Here is a 23,560-nt window from a genome sequence, read left to right as displayed (position 1 = left end):
AATACAGTAATATTCAAAATTAGGTTGAATTTTGTCATAATATAAATGTTGTGTTGTGAGTCAGCAAGCTGAGAGGTATTTGGTCAGTTGACTAGACATTAGAAAAAAATCTGATTTGAAGGAGTGTGTCAGGAGTTTATCCACATAGGTTTTCCCTCGTTCGTTTAGTACTGTTAGTTTGAAAGACAATGATTCGAACTAGCCTAAAATGAAGAGGTCAAGTTAACTGTGCATACCAAGTAGATTTTTGTTTAACATCTGTAGAGTGGGAAAACACTTTGACATCTGACTGGATATTGAACTATATTTGAAAATAAGTTATTAGTGACATTTATTTCTTTTCTAGTTATGTTTTTAGAAGTTAAGTGATTTCCCTAATTATTTTTATTGTTGGCCAAATAGAGTTAATCTAAAATATATGATGTAGAGACAATGAAGTAGAAATAGAGTACAGGCTTGGAACTGAGGAAGTCACCATTAGAAAAAAAGATCTATAACTGCTCATGAAATCCCAGGGTAGAAAAGGACATGCTTCATAATTCTCAGGGATTTATCAACATGTAGGTTTGGAAAGCATAGGAATGGGTAATTATCATGATAAATACACCACCTCAGTTGATAAGTGAGAGCTGATTGAGTCTTGAACTTATTTGTTTAACCATCCTGCTTTGGTTAACATGTTTTAATAAAAGTCTGAAATTCCACATATAGTTATGGTAAGTAGTGGTCAATGGATATATCTCAATATTTCACCTTTATCATCCTTTCAGTGGTAAGGGTGTAAGTTGCAGGGATCTTACTGTTATGGGGAATGTAGATAGACTGTTCTGAGCAGGCAGCTTCAGGTGGCATATTTTAATAATTACTGTCATTTTTGTCCTTTGTCAATGCAGGAATAAATTCTAAATGGTCAGTACCTTTCTGGTTTATAATATAGAAGTGCTCTGGAATTGGTATAGCAAGAATCTTCTCAACCATATATAGGTGTCCACCTTTATGTGTGTGTCAGAACTGATTATCATGACCTAAGACGGTACAAAAGTCAGAGCTACAATGCCACTCACTTACTTGAGCCCATAGTGTAGGACACTGGTTCCTAGACCTGGTGGTATAGAAGAGTCAATCAGGGAACATTGTGTAGATTACACATTTATGACTGAGACCCAGAAATCATATTTTAAAAGCATTTTCCCAGATGATTATGATATTTGGGAAACTTATATAGAATAAAACAAATACTCAGTTGGTTCTTTGTGTATGTTTTTAAATTAGAGTTTAATGTTACCCTTGTGTCCAAAATTTCATTAATGTTTGCTGATTTTTATTTGCCTTTTAAAAATAAAAAGTGTAATAATTCGTGAGTTTGTACTCTTGTTTCATGAGGAAGAATTCTTTCATTGGACATACCACATTAAAGGTATTACCTTGCTAGGTGCACTGGGATTTATAATAGTGGAATTCCATGATGAATTGACTATAACCTAACTGCTCTACAGTTTGTCTCTTTACCATTCTACTACATAGTCCCTAAGAATGTTATAATTAGAGAGGTGAGAAGAATAATTAGAATTCAGAAAAATTTTAAAGATGCCTGTTAGTTTTCTCTGTAGCTTTGGCCGTTTCTCTATTGACAGCTTCCCGATGAAGATAAAATATTTGAGTAGCATAGCCAGGATGCCTTTCAGTTTAGTTCCTTAGATCTGGACATTTTGAACATCTAGGGGAAAGATCATTAATATAAAACAAATTATATCTGCTATTTTTAAGTGTATGTGTGCATATTCAGCCAATGGTGCTTTATTTGGCTATTGTATAAATGAATATACTGGCTTGGATAGTTCTGTGTGTGCATATTTATGCATGGTTAAAATGCCATTGTTTATTTTTAGTTGTCTGGTTAAGAGTTTTTAATTCTTCCAACTTAGTTTTTTAAAAGAATAGTCACTGCCATGTTTGTATTCTGAACCATTTGGTCTGGTGGTAGTATATAGAGAAAAGGTCACATAACTCAAGAGTCAACTTTAAATGTCACATAAACACATACAATAAATAAAAGCAGATCATTTACTTGGTTAAATACGTATTAACCATGACCAACACATTGAAACAATAAAGGGGAAGAAAAGGTATGTTTTTTGTTTTCCTGCTTTACTGCTCTTAATAGACTATCTGTGGTGATCTACTTGGATTTTCCGTGTAGTAGTCTCATTCTGGGCAGTGTTTGAAGCACCTAGCCTTTGACAAAGAAAAGTATCTCTCGTCTGTGAATCTCAGTAAATTTCTCCATTCCGTTTTCACTTCAACTGCGAGGATTTCATATGTGACACTTACTGCTCAAGAGATCAATGTCCAGAGGAAGTGGCAAACCAAAGCAGAATGAAGTTGCTCAGGTTTTATAAAAAAAGATCCCACTAACATTTACCAAGAACTCTACAGGCATGGTCTGTGATGTTAATCCATCTTTTTTTTTTTTTTTCCAACTTAGACTGTATGTCAGAATTTAACATTTACTGCTTTAAAAAGGGGAGGGGAGTGTTTTCTATCCCTGAAGATTCAAGAGTGTTGCCCAGGGATATATATATATATATTTTTTAATGAACATTCATCCATTTTGCTTATGTCTTTCTGGATACTACAAACTTTGCATCATAGTAACTGACAACAGCCTGTCCCACAGTGTTACAGCATTAGTGCTTAACCAGTTCCTCATTCATCTTGTAATTCGGACAGTGAGACTGTAATTTTCCGTTAGCTCCATAGAGCAAATGCCTGGCCTCATCTCCTGAATCAAGCACATCTTTTTTGGCCTTTTTGTGTTAGGAGTCTTTCATGTTGTTTGATACCAGTCTTAGACTGGTTGATAACTTTTAAGTATTTTATTTTTAAGTATTTTATTTTTTAGGTACTAATTTTTACTTTTAAATTTTTTAGCCTAGGCATATTTAATTTGTCCCAAGAAATATTGTTGAATCAAAAACTGTTATTAAAACATTGTCTTCTGTGCTGTTAAAATATACATATCAAAAAACAATTTAAAAGTTCTTTGCAGGAAAGAAAGGGCTTTTTTTTTTTTTTAATCAGGGGATGAAATAAATATATCCAGGCAAATGTTTTTTTCTATCTTTCCACTCTTTTATTTTAAAAGTTTATATGAATATTTAGACAACCGAAAGAATCTCCCAAGTAGATCACAGAACTGTATACTTTTTTGGAATATCCTCAGAAGGCTCTCTAAATTATCAGCTGGTAAAACAAAAACCTTTTGTTACTTTTCAGTAACAGGAGGAAAGAGAAACTCTTTGTTTCCCCTTATGGCTTATGATTTGTGATCTCTTTATCTATCTACTAAGAAGCCTTCTAGGGCTTCAAAGCTTATTTGTTTATTTACCATGATGAAAGTCCGTTGGCCTCCTGATGCCTGTTTTATTCCACATTCTCCTCTTTTCCCTTCATGATCCTCAAATACTTACGTTAGGCTTAGCTTGGTTTGAAGAGATGCTGTCTATACCCGTGGATTTCTTCATCTTCTTTGGCCTCTTAGCAGTTTTATCAGCTTTGATGTGGAATGCACAATAATCAAGTCAGTTTTCTCAGTAGCTCACAAAGTGTGGTTCCAGGACTGGCAACAGGAACATCCTCTGGGAGTTTATCAGAAATGAAATTCTCAAGGTCTACCCTAGACCTATTATTAAATCAGAAACTCTGGGGATGAGGCCCAGCAATCTTAATCACTTCCAGGTGTTGAATAGCTTTGGGCACTAGTGATTTGAAGTCTTTAGGGTCCATGTAACTCTATATAAATTGATCTGCCCATAATTTCTTATTATTACTAGTATTAAAATTTTTTTTTTTTATTGAGGAATACTCAGTGAATTTATATCATTGAAGTTGCCATCATAGTTCTGGGGTACCTTAGTTGGAGTTGTACTCGATACTTCATTGCACGGTCAAAGTACCCTCAAAGAAATTGTTTAATGGGAACATATGTATATGTATAACCGATTCACTTTGTTATAAAGCAGAAACTACCACACCATTGTAAAGCAATTATACTCCAATAAAGATGTTAAAAAAAAAAAAAGAAATTGTTTAGAACAAGAGCCTAATTCTGTGTTTCATTCCCCCCAGCCCCCAACTCTAATTATTTCTAATCTTTTCTCCAATGTAATATAATAATTTATAAAGTGTACTCTGTATCACCATGCTTGGCATTTGACAGCATGGCATATCAGGTAAAACATTTCATTTAATCCCCATAGTAATCCTGTGAATTAAACAATGCTTTTATCTCAAACTTTACAGAGGAGAAAACTGGGGCTTAGGAAGGTTAATTTGCGAAGGTCATACCACAGAACCAAGAATTCAAGTCTATGCTCAGTTGATGACAGAACTCTTAAGGACAGTTGATATTACCATCAATCTCAGTTTTCAAGTTCTGCTTCTCCTTGACTTTGTCTGAATTTGCATTTATCTTAAATTTGATATATAAATGGCCTTTTTTTGGACTTCTCCTTGCTTACAGTTCTGATTTCAATAGTATCCTCAAATATTTATTTCATCGCGTGTGACTTACTTTCTAAGAAAAATCAAAAATTTCTAGAAAGATTCTAGTGTCTTCATCTTCACTTCTTCTGCCTCTGCTTTTCTGGTTTAACTTCAGAAATGAAAACCTTGAACTCTCTTTTTTCATATGTTCAGTATTACTATATATTAGATTTAAAATCTGTGTTGCCTATATTTTAAACAAGCTAAAACTGGCATTCAGTAACTGCAAGTTTGAAATGAGTAGGGAGAGTATTCCAAATCACAGCAAAATTAAAATAATGAAATTGAGGATGGCTGGAGTACTTGTAAATATTAATAAAATAAGTAAAAGTGTAGATTTTGACTAGTAAATTTAATATTCATTTCAGGTATTCCTTTTAATCCTCCAAGTCTTAATTGAAGGCAGTGTAAATAAGAATGAAATATGGCAGCCTAATTCCAGAAAGGAGAATATATTACTAATCTTTTTTTAATGTGTTACTAGCAAACTGTCAACCCATTATAAAAAGATAGAAATAATTGATAATCTTTTTCTAAAGATAATTGACTTTACCTTCTCTTACATCATCAGACTTACAACTTTATAAGGTATATCATTTGATTTAAAAATTATTTGTTAAAAAAAAGTGTACTTTATCTTTTGTTAATCTTGGGACTTCTCTATTAAAAGAAATTAATTTCTTAACCAAATTAACTATATTTTAACCAATTTGAATTTCCATTGATGTGACACTACCATGATAATATTATACTGCATGTATTTTACTTGAAGTATAAATCATTCTGTATTTATTTTATATAAATAATATTTATATAAATATATATTAGTATATATATAATTTTTCTTTCATGCTTGGCAGGTTTTTTTTGAAGGTTATGGCATGTAATTATTCAAAACTTTTAAATTTAGCTAAGCAGTTGATTTAAACTAACCTGGCTCCTTTTTAGCAGCTAGTTTACCTGTGGACATTCTCCACTGCCTAACATTCATTCACTTATCAAATATTTTCTTGAAAACCAACTATATGCCATTTTTGCACTACTTGATTTGGATACAATGGTAACATGATTTCTGAGTCTTTCTTTCAAGGAGCTGTGGTCCAGTGGAGCAAACATAAGTAAACACAGAGTTAGTTACATCACTGTATGCTTTAAGTTCTGTGAAAGAGGAAGATAGCACTTGAGGGACACATAACCCTCAGATTTTGCCCAAAGTAGGAGTGTACAGGGGTGTCACAGAAAGTATTCCAAAGGAAATAATATCTCAACTAAGGCCTGAGTTTGGAGTGAGTCAGGGTATAGAGAATTGTGGATTCTTCCAGGCATATTAAGAGAAGGAGCCCTGAGCTAAACTGGGAAACTAGTCATTTGGAACCTTCCTTTTAAATGATGTTAGGGAATTTGTAATTTAGAATTTTCGGGGTTGAGGATGTAATTGAAGGGTTTTTACATGAAAATGGGAGTAAGAGTTGGAGACAATAAAGAAGCTGGCATGGATTTCCAGTCAAGAAATAATGGTGATCTAAACTAGGATGGAGGCAGCTAGTGACAGGAGTGGATCAGGTTCAATTGTTTTAGGCTGTAGAATAGACCAATTGTCACTTGAAACTCTGAAACCGAAAATTAGGTTTATTCACTTTAGAAAACATAAGTTGAGAGGAGGATCTACTGGAAACCAATAATATAAAACGTATAGGTGCTAAAGAAATACTGTGAGGGTAAACCATTCTTTGGGGTTATCCATTTCACTGCTCGTCTTGAGAGTATAAATAAAATAGTAGTTTCTACCAAAATTTCTACAACTAAATAATTGTAGTCACCTATTGTATTTGATAACAACATGACTTAGTCATGCATAGACGTTCAGCTACTTTTACACTTTATGTCTAGTTCTGCTATTTAGAATAGTAAGTAAAATCATGGTGTCAAAAGCACAGTAGGAAGTGTCCCATGATCCATGGGTAAATTTGAGGAGAAATTCAATCAAACTTAATAATCTATTTGCAGATAAAGAAGATTTAGTTATACCACTTATATTCACATTTCTGTCATTAAGCACTTCAAAAAAAACTATAAAATTAGAGTTTAATTTTTTTAACTTTTTTTAGAAAATATTTAATTTTATTTATTTATTTATTTATTTATTTATGGCTGTGTTGGGTCTTCGTTTCTGTGCGAGGGCTTTCTCTCTAGTTGCAGCAAGTGGGGGCCACTCTTCATCGCGGTGCGCGGGCCTCTCATTATCGCGGCCTCTCCCGCTGCGGAGCACAGGCTCCAGACGCGCAGGCTCAGCAATTGTGGCTCACGGGCCTAGTTTCTCTGCGGCATGTGGGATCTTCCCAGACCAGGGCCCGAACCTGCGTCCCCTGCATTGGCAGGCAGATTCTCAACCACTGCGCCACCAGGGAAGACCTTTTTTAAACTTTTTATTTTGAAATTATTATAGACTCACAGAAGTTGCAAATATAGTTCATAGTGTCCCATAAACCCTTCACCCACATTCTCTTAAGGGTGACGTCTTATAAAATGATACTGCATGTCAAAACCAGAAAACTGACATTGGTATAACACTGTTAACAAGACTACAGACCTTATTCAGTTCTCAGCAGTTTTTACTTGCACTCATTTTTGTGTGTCTGTATAATTCTCTTTGATTTTATCCCATGTATAGATTTGTTTGAACACCATTGCAATAAAGATACCGAACTGTTCCATCATTACAAAGAAAATTCTTCATGTAACTCCTTTTTGTAGTCATACTCACCCCTAAGTTCTGTCTCCTCACAATCATGAATCTGTTCTTCATCTTCATAATAGTTTTATCATTCCAAGAATGTTTTTTAAATCGAATTGTACAATATGTAATTATTTTGAGATCGGCCTTTTTTTTTTTTCTGTTCACTAAACATGATGCCCTTGAGAGGCATCCAAGTTATTTCACGTATCAGTAGTTAATCTCTCTTTTTTTTTTTCTCAGTTATAGTCCCCCTGTAGGTATGGATGTTTCAGTTTCTTTAACTCCATTGGCTCTTTGAAGGACATCTGTATTGTTTTCAGTTTTTTGTCTATTACAAATAAAATTGTTGTGAAGATTCACATTTACAGGTTTTCGTTTGAGGATAGATTTTCATTTCTTTGGTATAAATACCGAGTAGAATTGCCGTGTTACATGGTAAGTGTTTCTTTATAAGAAACTGCCAAAGCATAGGAGAGCTTAAAACGGGTTCAAGATGGTGGAGTAGTAGAAGGACGTGCACTCACTCCCTTTTGCGAGAACACCAGAATCACAGCTAACTGCTGAACAATCGACAGGAAGACACTGGAACTCATCAAAAAAGATACCCTACATCCAAAGACAAAGAAGAAACAGCAATGAGATGGTAGGAGGGGCACAATCACAATAAAATCAAATCCCATAACCACTGGGTGGGTGACTCACAAACTGGAGAACAGTTTTACCAGAGAAGTCCACCCACTGGACTGAAGGTTCTGACTGCCACGTCAGGCTTCCCAACCTGGGGGCCTGGCAATGGGAGGAGGAATTCCCAGAGAATCAGACTTTGAAGGCTAGCGGGATTTGATTGCAGGACTTTGACAGAACTGGGGGAAATAGAGACTCCACTCGTGGAGGGCACACACAAAGTAGTGTGCACATCAGGATCCAGGGGGAAGGAACAGTGACCCCATAGGAGACTGAACCAGACCTACCTACTAGTGTTGGAGGATCTCCTGAAGAGGCAGGGGGTGGCTGTGGCTCACCGTAGGGACAAGGACACTGGCAGCAGAAGTTGTGGGAAGTACTCCTTGGCATGTGCCCTCCTGGAGTCTACCATTAGCCCCACCAAAGAGCTGGGTAGGCTCCAGTGCTGGGTCACCTCAGGCCAAACAACCAACAGGGAGGGAACTCAGCCCCACCCATCAGCAAACAAGTGGATTAAAGTTTTACTGAGCTCTGCCCACCAGAGCAACAGCCAGCTCTACCCACCACCAGTCCCTCCCATCAGGAAGCTTGCACAAGCCTCTTAGATAGCCACATCCATCAGAGGGCAGACAGCAGAAGCAAGAAGAACTACAGTCCTGCAGCTTGTGGAACAAAAACCACATTCACAGAAAGATAGACAAAATGAAAAGGCAGAGGACTATGTACCAGATAAAGGAACAAGATAAAACCCCAGAAAAACAACTAAATGAAGTGGAGGTAGGCAACCTTCCAGAAAAAGAGTTCAGAATAATGATAGTGAAGATGATCCAGGGCCTCTGAAAAAGAATGGAGGCAAAGATCAAAAAGATGCAAGAAATGTTTAACAAAGACCTAGAAGAATTAAAGAACAAACACCTAGAAGAATTAAAGAACAAACAGACATGAACAATACAATAACTGAAGTGAAAAATACAATAGAAGGAATCAACACTAGAATAACTGAGGCAGAAGAATGGATAAGTGACCTGGAAGACAAAAAGGTGGAATTCACTGCCACGGAACAGAATAAAAAAAAAAGAATGAAAAGAAATGAACACAGCCTAAGAGACCTCTGGAACAACATTAAATGCACCAACATTGGCATTATAGGGGTCCCAGAAGAGAGAAAGAAAGGACCTGAGAAAATATTTGAGGAGATTACAGGCGAAAACTTCCCTAACATGGGAAAGGAAATAGTCAATCAAGTTCAGGAAGCACAGAGAGTCCCATATAGGATAAACCCAAGGAGAAACACGCCAAGACACATAGTAATCAAATTGACGAGAATTAAATACAAAAAAAATTATTAAAAGCAACAAGGGAAAAACAACAAATAACATACAAGGGAACTCCCATAAGGTTAACAGCTGATTTCTTAGCAGAAACTCTACAAGCCAGAAGGGGGTGTCACAATATATTTAAAGTGATGAAAGGGAGGAACCTACAACCAAGATTACTCTAGCTGGCAAGGATCTCATTCAGATTCAACAGAGAAATCAAAAGCTTTACAGACAAGCAAAAGCTAAGAGAACTCAGCTCCAACAAACCAGCTCTACAGCAAATGCTAAAGGAACATTTCTAAGTGGGAAACAAGAAAAGTACCTACAAAAACAAACCCAAAACAATTAAAATGGTAATAGGAACATACATATCGATAATTACCTTAAACGTGAATGGATTAAATGCTCCAACCAAAAGACACAGGCTTCCTGAATGGATACAAAAACAAGACCCACATAAATGCTGTCTACAAGAGACCCACTTCAGACTTAGGGACACATACAGACTGAAAGTGATGGGATGGAAAAAGATATTCCATGCAAATGGAAATCAAAAGAAAGCTGGAGTAGCTATACTCATATCAGATAAAATAGACTTTAAAATAAAGAATGTTACAAGAGACAAGGAAGGACACTACATAATGATCAAGGGATCAATCCAAGAAGAAGATATAACAATTATAAATATATATGCACCCAACATAGGAGCACCTCAATACATAAGGCAACTGCTAACATCTATAAAAGAGGAAATCGACAGTAACACAGTAATAGTGGGGGACTTTAACACCTCACTTACACCAATAGACAGATCATCCAATATGAAAATAAATAAGGAAACAGAAGCTTTAAGTGACACAATAGACCAGATAGATTTAATTGATATTTATAGGACATTCCATCCAAAAACAGCAGATTACACTTTCTTCTAAAGTGCGCACGGAACATTCTCCAGAATAGATCACATCTTGGGTAACAAATCAAGCCTCAGTAAATTTAAGAAAACTGAAATCATATCAAGCATCTTTTCTGACCACAATGCTCTGAGATTAGAAATGAATTACAAGGAAAACAACGTAAAAAACACAAACACATGGAGGCTAAACAATACATTACTAAATAACCAAGAGATCACTGAAGAAATCAAAGAGGAAATCAAAAAATACCTAGAGACAAATGACAATGAAAACATGACGATCCAAAACCTATGGGATGCAGCAAAAGCAGTTCTAAGAGGGAAGTTTATAGCTATACGAGCCTACCTAAAGAAACAAGAAAAATCTCAAGTAAACAATCGAACCTTACACCTAAAGAAACTAGAGAAAGAAGAACAAACCAAACCCAAAGTGAGTAGAAGGAAAGAAGTCATAAAGATCAGAGCAGAAAGAAAGTAGAAACAGAGAAAACAATAGCAAAGATCAATGAAACTAAAAGCTGGTTCTTTCAGAAGATAAACAAAATTGATAAACTGTTAGCCAGACTCATCAAGAATCAATAAAATTAGAAATGAAGATCAAGAAGTAACAACTGACACTGCAGAGATACAAAGGATCATGAGAGGTTACTACAAGCAACTATATGCCCATAAAATGGACAACCTGGAAGAAATGGACAAATTCTTAGAAAATGACAACCTTTCAAGACTGAACCAGGAAGAAATAGAAAATATGAACAGACCAATCACAAGTAATGAAATTGAAACTATGATTAAAAATCTTGCAGCAAACAAAAGTCCAGGACCAGATGGTTTCACAGGTGAATTGTATTGAACATTTAGAGAAGAGCTAATACCCATCCTTCTCAAACTCTTCCAAAAAATGGCGGAGGAAGGAACACCCCCAAACTCATTCTGTGAGGCCACCATCACCCTGATACCAAAATCAAAGATACTACAAAAAACGAAAATTACAGACCAATATTACTGGTGTATATAGATGCAAAAATCCTCAACAAAATGCTAGCAGACAAAATCCAACAACACATTAAAAGGATCATACACCATGGTCAAGAGGGATTTATCCCAGGGATTCAAGGATTCTTCAATATACACAAATCAGTGTGATACACCATATTAACAAATTGAAGAATAGAAACCATATGATCATCTCAATAGATGCAGTCAAAGCTTTTGACAAAATTCAACACCCATTTATGATTAAAAAATCTCCAGAACGTGGACACAGAGGGAACCAATCTCAATATAATAGAGGCCATATAAGACAAACCCACAGCAAGCATCATTCTCAGTGGTGAAAAAAAAAAGCATTTCCTCTAAGCTCAGGAGCAAACAAGGATGTCCACTCTTGCCACTAGTATTCAGCATAGTTTTGGAAGTCCTAGCTATGGCAATCAGAGAAGAAAAAAATAAAAGGAATCCAAATTGGAAAAAAAGAAGTAAAACTGTCACTGTTTGCAGATGACATGATACTATACATAGATAATCCTAAAGATGCTGCCAGAAAACTACTAGAGCTAATCAATGAATTTGGTAAAGTTGCAGGATACAAAATTAATGCACAGAAATCTTTTACATTCCTATACACTAACAATGAAAGATCAGGTCAACTAATATACAACAAAGGAGGCAAGGATATACAATGGAGAAAAGACAATCTCTTCAGTAAATGGTGCTGGAAAAACTAGACAGCTACATGTATAAGAATGAAATTAGAACACTCCCTGACACCATACACAAAAATAAACTCAAAATGGGTTGAAGACCTAAATGTAAGACTGGACACTATAAAATCTTCGAGGAATACATAGGAAGAACACTCTTTGACATAAATCACAGCAAGATCTTTTTTGATCCACCTCCTAGAGTAACGGAAATAAAAACAAAAATAAACAAATGGGATCTAATGAAACTTAAAAGTTTTTGCACAACAAAGGAAACTATAAACAAGATGAAAATACAACCCTCAGAATGGGAGAAAATATTTCCAAACAAATCAGCGGACAAAGGATTAATCTCCAAATTACATAAACAGCTTATGCAGCTCAATATTAAAAAAAAAAACTACCCAATCAAAAAATGGGCAGAAGACCTAAATAGACATTTCTCCAAAGAAGACGTACAGATGGCCAAGAGGCTTATGAAAAGCTGCTCAACATCACTAATTATTAGAGAAATGCAAATCAAAACTACAGTGAGGTATCACTTGAAACCGGTTAGAATGGGCATCATCAGAAAATCTATAAACCACAAATGTTGCAGAGGGTGTGGGGAAAAGGGAATCCTCTTGTACTGTTGGTGGGAATGTAAATTGATGCAGCCACTATGGAGAACAGTATGGAGGTTCCTTAAAAAACTAAAAATAGAACTACCATATGACCCAGCAATCCCATTACTGGGCATATACCCAGAGAAAACCATAATTCAAAAAGACACATGCACCCCAGTGTTCATTGCAGCACTATTTACAGTAGCCAGGTCATGGAAGCAACCTAAATGCCCATAGACAGACAAATGGCTAAGGAAATCGTGGTACATATATGCAATGGAATATTACTCAGCCATAAAAAGGAACGAAATTGGGTCATTTGTAGAGATGTGGATGGACCTAGATACTGTCATACAGAGTGAAGTAAGTCAAAGAGAAAAACAAGTATCGTACATTAACGCATATATGTGGAATCTAGAAAAATGGTACAGATGAACTGGTTTGCAATGCAGAGGTGGAGACACGGATGTAGAGAATAAACGTATGGACACCAAGGGGTGAAAGCGGGGTGTGGGGTGGTTGTGGGATGAATTGGGAGATTGGGATTGACATGTATACACTAATATGTATAAAATAGATAGCTAATAATAACCTGCTGTATAAAAAAATAAAATTAAGTTAAATTTTTTAAAAAAGCTGCCAAAAGGAAACTTTGCAGAATGACTGTAAAATTTCACATTCTTACCAGTAGTTGTATGAGAGATGTGGATTCTCTGCATCCTCACCAGCATTTGCTGTTTTCACTTTTTAATTTTTGCTGTTCAAATACGTGTGTACATATACCTCGTTGTGGTTATAATTTGCATTTTCCTAATGACTAATGTGTTTCATGTGTTTATTTGGTATCCATATACCCTCTTTGGTTGAAGTGTCTGTTTATGCCCTTTGCCCATTTTTCTAGATTTCTGTATTGTTGAGCTTTGAAGCTTCTCTGTATATAAGTCCTTTGTCAGATATGTGGTTTGCATCTATCATTCCAAAACTTGTCGTTTCATCTATAAAGTTAAAATTGTCTTTTAAAATATTCTTTGTAATAGAGTGGAGATTTGACTATTATTTGGAGGGGCTAGATGTATTAAAATCAATCTCAATTAAGACTCAATTTGCAGTAAAAATTTATGTGGGTTAGGAACTGAAGTAGTGTGTATGTGTATGTTTCTTTCATGAATGATCACCAAATGAAGAATATGCATGTTTTTAGTGGCTTACCTGAATTATATTTGATACAAGGAGGCAGATTAGACACCTACCCTGCAACCTCAGGCATTTTACTTAGCTCTTCTGAGCATGTTTTTTCAACCCATGAAATGGGGAGAAATATGTTTTAATTCCATTAATACTGTGAAATCGCTAATATAGCTCTAAAAAGATAAGGTATATTGTAAAAGCTCTCCTCCATTTTTTAAAAATTCACTTCTCCTTATTGTCTAGGGGACATTTGTTCCATTGTTTCCTGTGATTTCAGATTTTGGCTTGTAGACCTTCTTCACAGTCAAGAGTATCTTAAACCAGAATGAGGATATCATTTCATGTTGCTAAAATGGTTTTTTGCCCACACACATCTCTGATTTAAGGGAAAAATTTTAAATAGAATAAAATTAAAATAATTAATGTGAAGATTCTCAAGCAAGGTGCCTCGTACAGAGAAAAAGCTGCTAGAAGGGCTCTAAGGGCGGCTGAGAAAACCACTTTTCTCCTAAGAAAGAAGCTTCTTAAGGGACCAAGACATCAGTAGAGTACTCTGTTCTTGAGTTTCCAATTTGAGTGCCTGGAGCCAGAAGCCCTTTGGGATTTAAGAAGGGAGGGACAGATTTGCTTGTTATCTATTTGTCAAACATTGCTCAACTGCTGTCCTGTTAGAAACAGCATTCCAAGGGTTGGCATCTGTCAGTATATGAAATTAATAAATATGAATATAAAATATGTCACAGAGGTTGATCTTTAAGTTATTGAAATTTGTACTTTTTAAAAACAGTTGACTAAATAGCAATTAGTTATATATAACCAAGTATATACACTTAAAGCTATATATAATAGTTATATATAATCAAGTATACCTTGACTGGGTTTAAATCCTGACTCTGTGACTTACACACTGTTTGGTTTTGGTCAAGCTACTTAACCTTTCTGTGTCTTCTAATCTGAAAGCAGTATTAATGATCATATTTTATACCATAGGGTTATTCTGAGGATTAAATGAGTTCATAAATGCAAAGCACTTGTAACAATTCCTGGCTAAGCTATTATTACCTGATTAGTAAAGTAATTATATAGGAAATTGTTGATGAGAAAATTAGATCTTTTAGCCAAAGGTGTTTATCTATGAGTATATTGCCCTCAAGGAAAATTTTACAGAACTTCTTTTTTTTCGTTAGTATATGTATTTTTCATTCCAGTTATCATTGCCAACTTTATTTTGGACATTATGCTAAAATGATTGGAACTTTAAAATATCCTCAATTTGGGGACACTGACAGTTAACCAAATTTTGTTTAGTATGATTTGATTATGAAAAAGAGAAGTACAGGCGGTTCTGTATGTTTACAGAAAAGACATTTTACCTAGTCTGTAATGACTGTTTATGACTGATGAGTGGAAGAAGAAAGCGAAAGCTTTCTGGAAGGGCTGATCCTGTGGGATGGATGTGGGGAGAAACATTGTATATAAAGGAAGCACATAGATTGTTTTTTGTTTTTGTTTTTGTTTTTGAAGGCAAGGAGGGGAAGCTGAATAGTAGATTGAAAAGAAAGGTAGGAGTAATTGTGTGTGAGAACCATCTAAATTGTGGAATGGAGTGTGAATTAAACCTGTACTTAGAGGAGCCGTTGAGATGGTTTTTTTCCTGTTTTTATTGAGAAACAATTTACATACATCACTGTATAATTTTAAGATGTTTAGCATGATGGTTTTATTTACATATGTTATGAAATGATTCCTACAATTAGGTTCAACTGAGAATTTTTAAAGTTTGAGAAATTTGAACATTTTTCATGTTTTAAAACTTGTTTATTTTGGGGGCTTCCCTGGTGGCACAGTGGTTGAGAATCTGCCTGCCAATGCAGGGGACACGGGTTCGAGCCCTGGTCTGGGAAGATCCCACATGCCGCGGAGCAACTAGACCCGTGAGCCACAATTACTGAGCCTGCGCGTCTGGAGCCTGTGCTCTGCAACAAGAGAGGCCGCGACAGTGAGAGGCCCGCGCATCGCGATGAAGAGTGGCCCCCATTTGCCGCAACTGGAGAAAGCCCTCGCGCAGAAACAAAGACCCAACACAGCCAAAAATAAATAAATAAAAATAAATAATTAAAAATAAAACTTGTTTATTTTGATTCTATAATAGTACATTCTTAAATAATCTCTATAAGTCAATAGTCTTTATATTCATGCTAAAAATTTTTTTTCTTTTTTTTAAGGATTTCAGTTTGTTGAAATGAGCAGTCGTAAATCAAAGAGTAACAACTTAATACAAGCAGAATACCTTTCACAGGTTAGTATATATTTTCATTACTCTGAAGGTCTGTTACCATGCAAAGGTGATAAGACAAGTAGTCATCTTCTTAACTTGAATTCTCCTCTTAGCATGTATGAAGAACCACTCTTTTCATTCTCAAGGGGAGAGTATCTTTGCTACTTCCTAATTTCAATCTCTAAGTCTTTGGATAGATGGAATCCTAACTTTACTCATGTCTTCCTAAATGTGCTCTAGTTCAATTTAGTTTAATATTATCTTTAGAGTTTTGTACTTCTTTTGGTAAATTTATTCCTAAGTATTTTATTCCTTTTGGTGCTCTTGTAAACGGGATTGTTTTCTTAATTTTATGTTTTATTTATTGCCAAGTGTATCTAAATGAAATTGATTTTTCTATATTAATCTTGTATTTTGTAACCTTCCTGAACTCATTTATTTTAATATTTTTTTAGTTTATTCCTTAGGATTTTCTTTATATAAGATCATGTCATCTGCAAATAGAGATAGTTTTACTTCTTTCTTCCCAATCTAGATGCCTTTCGTTTCTTTTTCTTGTCTAATTGCCCTGACTAGAACCTTCAGTATAACACTGAATAAACGAGCAAGAGCAGACAACCTTATTTTGTTTTCGATATTGGGGAAATGCGTTCAGTCTTTCACCATTGAGTATGATGTTAGCTGTAGGTTTTTTTGTGTGTTCTTTATCAGGTTGAGGAAGTCCCCTTATATTCCTAGTATGTTGAGTGTTTTTATCATGAACATTTAATATTTTCTTAAGTGCATATGTATCTCTTTTGAGGAGTCTAGTAGGGAACATACATGATATTTCTACACTGGCATTTCTTTTTTCTTTTTTAAAGATTTTTTTGTTGTGGACCATTTTTAAAGTCTTTATTGAGTTTATTACAATATTGCTTCTGTTTTATGTTTTGGTTTTTTGGCCATGAGACATGTGGGATCTTAGCTCCCCAAACGGTGATCAAACCCGCACCCCCTACATTGTAAGGCGAAGTCTTAACCACTGAACTGCCAGGGAAGTCCCTACACTGGCACTTCTATTTATCTGGCTTGACCAGAACTACATTTCTTTTAAACAAAAACTAAATGTTATTGGCATTCCTTTGTGAGACCTTACCTTCCTTCTTTTAGAAGGAAAATGTTTAATTCTGTTTTTTAATTTAACTTTTACATATCTTTGTAAAGTGAACAAATCTTCCATGTGTAGCTTAATTAATTTCTATACATGTATACACCTGTTTAGCTTTCATCTCAGATCACTTTAGGATTTTTGAACCTCTGACTATTCACTACAACTTCACTTTACCTCTCACTTTATTTTATACATAGTTGTCTCTCTAATAGACTTTAATGAAGTTTAAAAAAAGAAAAGGACTGAGGGTTGTCTTTTGATTTCTAGTGATCTTATCTAGGGGGCGGAATACACACTATGATTCGTTGAATCTATATATGCCCCTTTAATTTTTTTACAGATATCAGCTATTACCTATATAATACCTATATTGTATTATAGATAACTGCCTTTTTTAATCTTCAAAACAGGCCTGCCAGAAAAGTGTTATTGTCTCTTTGGCACCAATCTTCCTATGATTTCCACTTCCTCTATAACTATAAGTATGGATTATTTTATCCCCAGTGAATAATTTGCTTTGTTCAGCCTCTGGTACATGTAAAGAGAACTCAGATTTATTTCTTTGGTATGTGAAGGATCAGTCCCATGCTGTCAGTCTGGGAGAAGCAAATAATCCTGGAGGCTTCTTGTTTCTGTTGATGGGGCTAAATCTGAAACAGCCTCCTAAGGTTTTTGTCACTGGAGGACCTTTGTATTAGCAACAAAGCAGAAAAGGAATGATTTTAGTGATCCATCTTTTTAAAGATCGTGATAGATTGGTTTTTTTTGTTTTTGTTTTTTTTTACAACTGAGCCTAAGCCCTTCGTTCTAAGGCAAACTCAAAATTTAGGTCTTCAGAAGAATTTTTTCTTAATTAATTCCAATGATTTCTTATTTTATGTTCTAGGTGAATATAATTTCTTCTATATAATTGAGCACATCCTTATATGCTGAGTTACTGCTTTTTTGCAGGTTGTTTCTTGAATGTGTCATTTCTTTCCAAATATATTCATTTCTTTCCAATATATTTGCAGTGTTTTTTTAGGCATAGATCATGTTCTTTTAGTAGTATTGTGCTCTGCATCTAATAGGCCCTCCATAACTATATGGACTTTTAAATTTCTTTTATTTCCTCGGAATCCTGACCTCTGTGACAGATAGCTATTGATAAGGCTTGAGCTAAACCAGTTTAGATGTGTTGGTCTCTAGAGACTGAGGTGTGGTTCATGAGCATTATTAAATTAGATTACATTATTAGATTCTCTCCTGTCTTTGTTCGTTGGCTGATATGTTACGCAAAGTGAGGTATTCGTTCATTCACATGGATTAAAACAGCCCTCAAATTGCTGATGTAGCTAAAAGAACTAATTCTTTCGCTTGTTGAAAGCTTCATAACTAAGTTCTCATCCTTTCTCTGGGACTTGAGATAGGTAAAAAGAATTCTTAATTTTACAACTTAGGAAAATGCCAGACGTCATGATGATAAGTTATTTAGGGAGGGTTGAATTGATTCGTTAATACCTAATTCTGACTGCTATAAATATATATTCTTGTTCTTTTTTGATTGCATATGTAATATTTTCATTTATATTTATTCACTTTATTTTTATCAGGTACAAAGAATTTTACGTGAAAGATTTTGTCATCAGAGTCCACATAGTAACCTATTTGGAGTACAAGTACAATATAAGTAAGTTTAGCTATCTGCTTGTCTGTTATGAAACTACTTACAGATGCCTTTAGGTTTTGCAAAAATTGTCATACACAGATTTTATTAATCAAGGCTAACAGACATTTTATAGAGGTAAAGATTTTGCTTTGTATATAAAAAAATGACTGTTGTGAAGCAAGAGCAGATATCAATATTTCCATAGTGAAAAAAACCTTTTAACTTTCAATCTTGTATCATTTCTATAATCTGGTATTATGGAGAGAATTCTGAGCTTGCACCTAATACTCAGCAGCCAGCTGTGGAGTGAAAGGTCCTAAGAGTTGCCACTGTTGTCCCTTGTCCCATACCATCATAAAGACCAAGGTACTTCAGTCTTACTTAGTTTCTTCTTGAGGTTTCCAGAGAATCAGTATTTGTGTTCTTCTCTGTAGGACTATTTAGAGCATAAGTCAAGTGCCCAGAAGAAGAGAAAAAAGGAATATCTGTTTTTTGTTCAAATTCAGCTTTTAAAAAGTATTACCTAGCAAATTATTTCAGCTTTCCTTTTTAAATTTTGGCCTATTTATATCATTTCAGACACCTAATTGAGCTGCTAAAAAGAACTGCTATTCATGGAGAAAGTAATTCTGTTCTCATTATTGGACCCCGAGGATCAGGAAAGACCATGGTAAAAGCTGTTGATTTCTGATGTTCCTTTGCTTTGTAGGCGTGTGATGATTCTTAGGGACAACACTGGAAATGTTTTTCATTGTTTTCATCATTGTGTTACTAACATTTTGCTTTTTTTTTTTTTTTTTAATTTAAATCATAGAAGACATGCAAAGCCTGTATAATGTTAGAGTGGTATATTTGAGTTGAACAATCTTTTTTACCTTTTTCTCCCTCACAGTAACAAATTTTCAAATAATGTTTGTTCCATCATAGTCTTTTATCCTTGAAGAATTTGTGATTGCCAGTGGACAAAGCAAACTAGCAGCTATTGAGCCTGTACCTTGTGTCTTTTATTTATGTTCTGTCATTTATTCTTTACATTAATGCTGCAAGGTAGGTTTGGTATTGTCTCTATTTGTAGATTAGGTAACTATCATACCATGCATTCTTTTTTTTCCTTTTATTATTTAACCCTAACTCAGGCAGTTTTTTTTATATGTACACTCACATCTTCTAGAATTCTCTTCTACTTTCCCTCTTTACTATATTTGCTTAGTCACCTTCAAAAGATACTGTTGCTTTTTTCCCTCAGTTTCTCTTTTCACATTCTTTATTCATTATATAAGACAAATTATGGCTGTTATATTGCAAGTATTACTATTTAATTATAAAATCTGTTTTCTGCTATGTTCCATGCAATAAATTTAGATTTCTCACTAATATGCTTTTTATATTATGTGTATAAGTAAAATTATGTATTTTTTTAATGTATTATTTTATATTAAGTAAGAGTATATAAAATAGAAATAAAATTACATTTTTATTTTTTAAGCAGTATGTTTTCACTGTACATTATGTAAGATGAGGAAATTAGGACTTTAGGATTTTACTGTTATCACCCATTTCCAGTATTGTTTGAAGTACATCAATTGGGAATTTAGATCTAGATAATTTCTTTTCTTTTTTAATCTTTTAAGAGTTTTTCATTTATTATAATCACATTTACAGTAGTATTTATTTTTGACTCTGTTTAATTTAGTTCAGTCCTTGTATATAACCACTGTTTCTTTATTCTTGGTTTTTTATTACGATTTTACTTTTTGTGTTTGACTTCAGTGCTATTTGGGGTAGTTTTTACAAGAGAACCATGTGACTAATATGCTTTGGAATTATTAGACTATTTAAAATTATTAACAATAATTCTATTAACAGTAGAAAAACTGAGCAAAGATATGCACAGAAAGATCATAGGAAATTAAATACAAAGCAATCTTAAACTTATAAACATGTTCAATTTCACTCATAATTTAGTAAATTAAATAAAAACTATAGTAATTTTCTCTATCAGGTTGACAAAAAGATCTGTAAGATTGATAACATACTGATGTTTTTGCTAGTGGTATAAGTTAGAATTAGAGAAAATCTAACCACACTACAAATGTGTATACCCTTTGACTCAGCAACATTTCTAGGAATTTACCATTGTGAAATGATACGTGTACAGTTACTTATTTCAGCACTGTTTGTTAATAGTGAAAGATGAGAAACAATGTAAATGCCCATCAACAGAATACTGGTTAACAAATCATGGTACATCCATCCATATAATGGACTATGATACAGCAGTAAAAAAGAATAAGGAAATATTTGTAGACAGTCCATAAAGAAAAGGAAGAGAAAAAAAAGCTCATATTTCTGTTGGTTCGTCTGTGAACCAAAAATTCCCTGAAATGCATTTTTTTTTTCCATTTTTTTTTAACATCTTTTTGAAGTATAATTGCTTTACAATGGTGTGTTAGTTTCTGCTTTAAAACAAAGTGAATCAGTTATACATATACATATGTTCCCATATCTCTTCCCTCTTGCATCTCCCTCCCTCCCACCCTCCCTATCCCATCCCTCTAGGTGGTCACAAAGCACCGAGCTGATCTCCCTGTGCTATGCGGCTGCTTCCCACTAGCTATCTATTTTACATTTGGTAGTGTATATATGTCCATGACACTCTCTCACCCTGTCACATCTCACCCCTCCCCCTCCCCATATCCTCAAGTCCATTCTTTAGTAGGTCTGTGTCTTTATTCCCATCTTGCCACTAGGTTCTTCCTGACCTTTTTGTTTGTTTGTTTTTTCCGTATATTCCATATATATGTGTTAGCATACTGTATTTGTTTTTCTCTTTCTGACTTACTTCACTCTGTATGACAGACTCTAACTCCATCCACCTCATTACAGATACCTCCATTTCATTTCTTTTTATGGCTGAGTAATATTCCATTGTATATATGTGCCACATCTTCTTTATCCATTCATCCAATGATGGACACTTTGGTTGCTTCCATGTCCTGGCTATTGTAAATAGAGCTGCAATGAACATTTTGGTACATGACTCTTTTTGACCTATGGTTTTGTCAGGGTATATGCCCAGTAGTGGGATTGCTGGGTCGTATGGTAGTTCTATTTGTAGTTTTTTAAGGAACCTCCATACTGTTCTCCATAGTGTCTGTACCAATTTACATTCCCACCAACAGTGTAGGAGAGTTCCCTTTTCTCCACACCCTCTCCAGCATTTATTGTTTGTAGATTTTTTGATGATGGCCATTCTGACCAGTGTGAGGTGATACCTCATTGTAGTTTTGATTTGCATTTCTCTAATAATTAGTGATGTTGAGCATCTTGTCGTGTGCATTTTTTTTTAATTTATTTAATTTATTTATTTTTGACTGCGTTGGGTCTTCGTTGCTGCCCGTGGGCTTTTCTCTAGTTGCGGCGAGCGGGGCCTGCCCCTCGCTGCCGTACGCCGGCTTCTTATTGCAGTGGCTTCTCTTGTCGCGGAGCACGGGCTCTAGTCACCCGGGCTTCAGTAGTTGTGGCACGTGGGCTCAGCAGTTGTGGCTCACGGGCTCTAGAGCGCAGGCTCAGTAGTTGTGGGACACGGGCTTAGCCGCTCCATGGCATGTGGGATCTTCCCGGACCAGGGCTCAAACCCATGTCCCCTGCATTGGCAGGCAGATTCCCAACCACTGCGCCACCAGGGAAGTCCCCATTTTTTTATATATATAAATTTATTTTTATTTTTGGCTGCGTTGGGTCTTCATTGCTGCGCAGGGGCTTTCTGTGGTTGTGGCGAGCGGGGGCTACTCTTTGTTGCGGTGCATGAGCTTCTCATTGTGGCGACTTCTCTCATTGCGGAGCACAGACTCTAGGCACACGGGCTTCAGTAGTTGTGGCTTGCAGGCTCTAGAGCACAGGCTCAGTAGTTGTGGTGCACAGGCTTAGTTGCTCCACGGCATGTGGGATCTTCCTGGACCAGGGCTAGAACCTGTGTCCCATGCATTGGCAGAAGGATTCTTTACCACTGCACCACCAGGGAAGTCCTTTCATGTGCTTTTTGGCCATCCATGTGCTTCCCTAAGATATTAAACACTAATATAGTGAGTTATTTGTTGAGGGGGGGATATGGGAACAGAGGTAGGAATCTTTTCACTGCATATCTTTTTATACTTTTTGAGGGGTAAACTATATGACCATACAATCTATTTTAAAAACTAAAGAATGGAAAGTTGGTTGAAGGCAAGAGTAAAAACCCCAACAACCTGCTTAACAGAACAAATCACTAAAGTCATTCAGACCACAGAAATACAAAAGAGAAATGAAGTTTAGTAATATGGGGAAATGTAAAAAAATATTTTAAATACATCAAAAATTATTTTGCACATTACTTACAACATGGCTGGGATTGAACTCTTGGGTCACAGTTTTTTCTCCTTTGGAATTACATAGATTTTATTCAATTTGTATTCTGTGGGAAAACTCCAAGGGTAGGCTTTTCTTTTTTCCTTTATAAACTGGATAGTTTAGATTATGCAGTCATAACAACCCTAAATTTCAGTGTCTTGACACAAAAGAAGTGTATTGTTTACTTTTGCTCTATGCGTAGTGTGGATCAGCAAGGGGGCACTGTTCTCTGTAGTCACTCAAAGGAAGTGGTGGATGTTATGTCAGCATTCCTCCACAAACACCCCAGTGGAGGAAAGGGAGCATGATGAATCATGGACACTCTTAAAGTTCCTATCCAGAGGTGATACAGAACACATCTCACAGTTCACTGAACAGAGTGAGTCACATGGTTA

General features: G+C 35.3%; 1 protein-coding gene across 3 annotated transcripts in view; it reads left to right on the top strand.

Moving 5' to 3' along the window:
• Positions 1-23,560, top strand: part of ORC4 (origin recognition complex subunit 4) — a 98,803-nt gene that overhangs the window by 37,273 nt on the left and 37,970 nt on the right. For all 3 annotated transcript variants that reach the window (XM_057551964.1, XM_007183032.2, XM_007183031.2), the window contains 3 exons: positions 15,923-15,996; positions 18,721-18,797; positions 19,356-19,446. In XM_057551964.1, the coding sequence (XP_057407947.1) occupies positions 15,940-15,996; positions 18,721-18,797; positions 19,356-19,446 (225 nt within the window). In that variant the 5' untranslated portion in view covers positions 15,923-15,939. The remainder of the gene's footprint in view (positions 1-15,922; positions 15,997-18,720; positions 18,798-19,355; positions 19,447-23,560) is intronic.

Source organism: Balaenoptera acutorostrata, chromosome 8, assembly GCF_949987535.1.
Source record: "Balaenoptera acutorostrata chromosome 8, mBalAcu1.1, whole genome shotgun sequence".
NCBI lineage: Eukaryota > Metazoa > Chordata > Mammalia > Artiodactyla > Balaenopteridae > Balaenoptera > Balaenoptera acutorostrata.
This window is presented reverse-complemented; position numbering and strand designations above follow the sequence as displayed.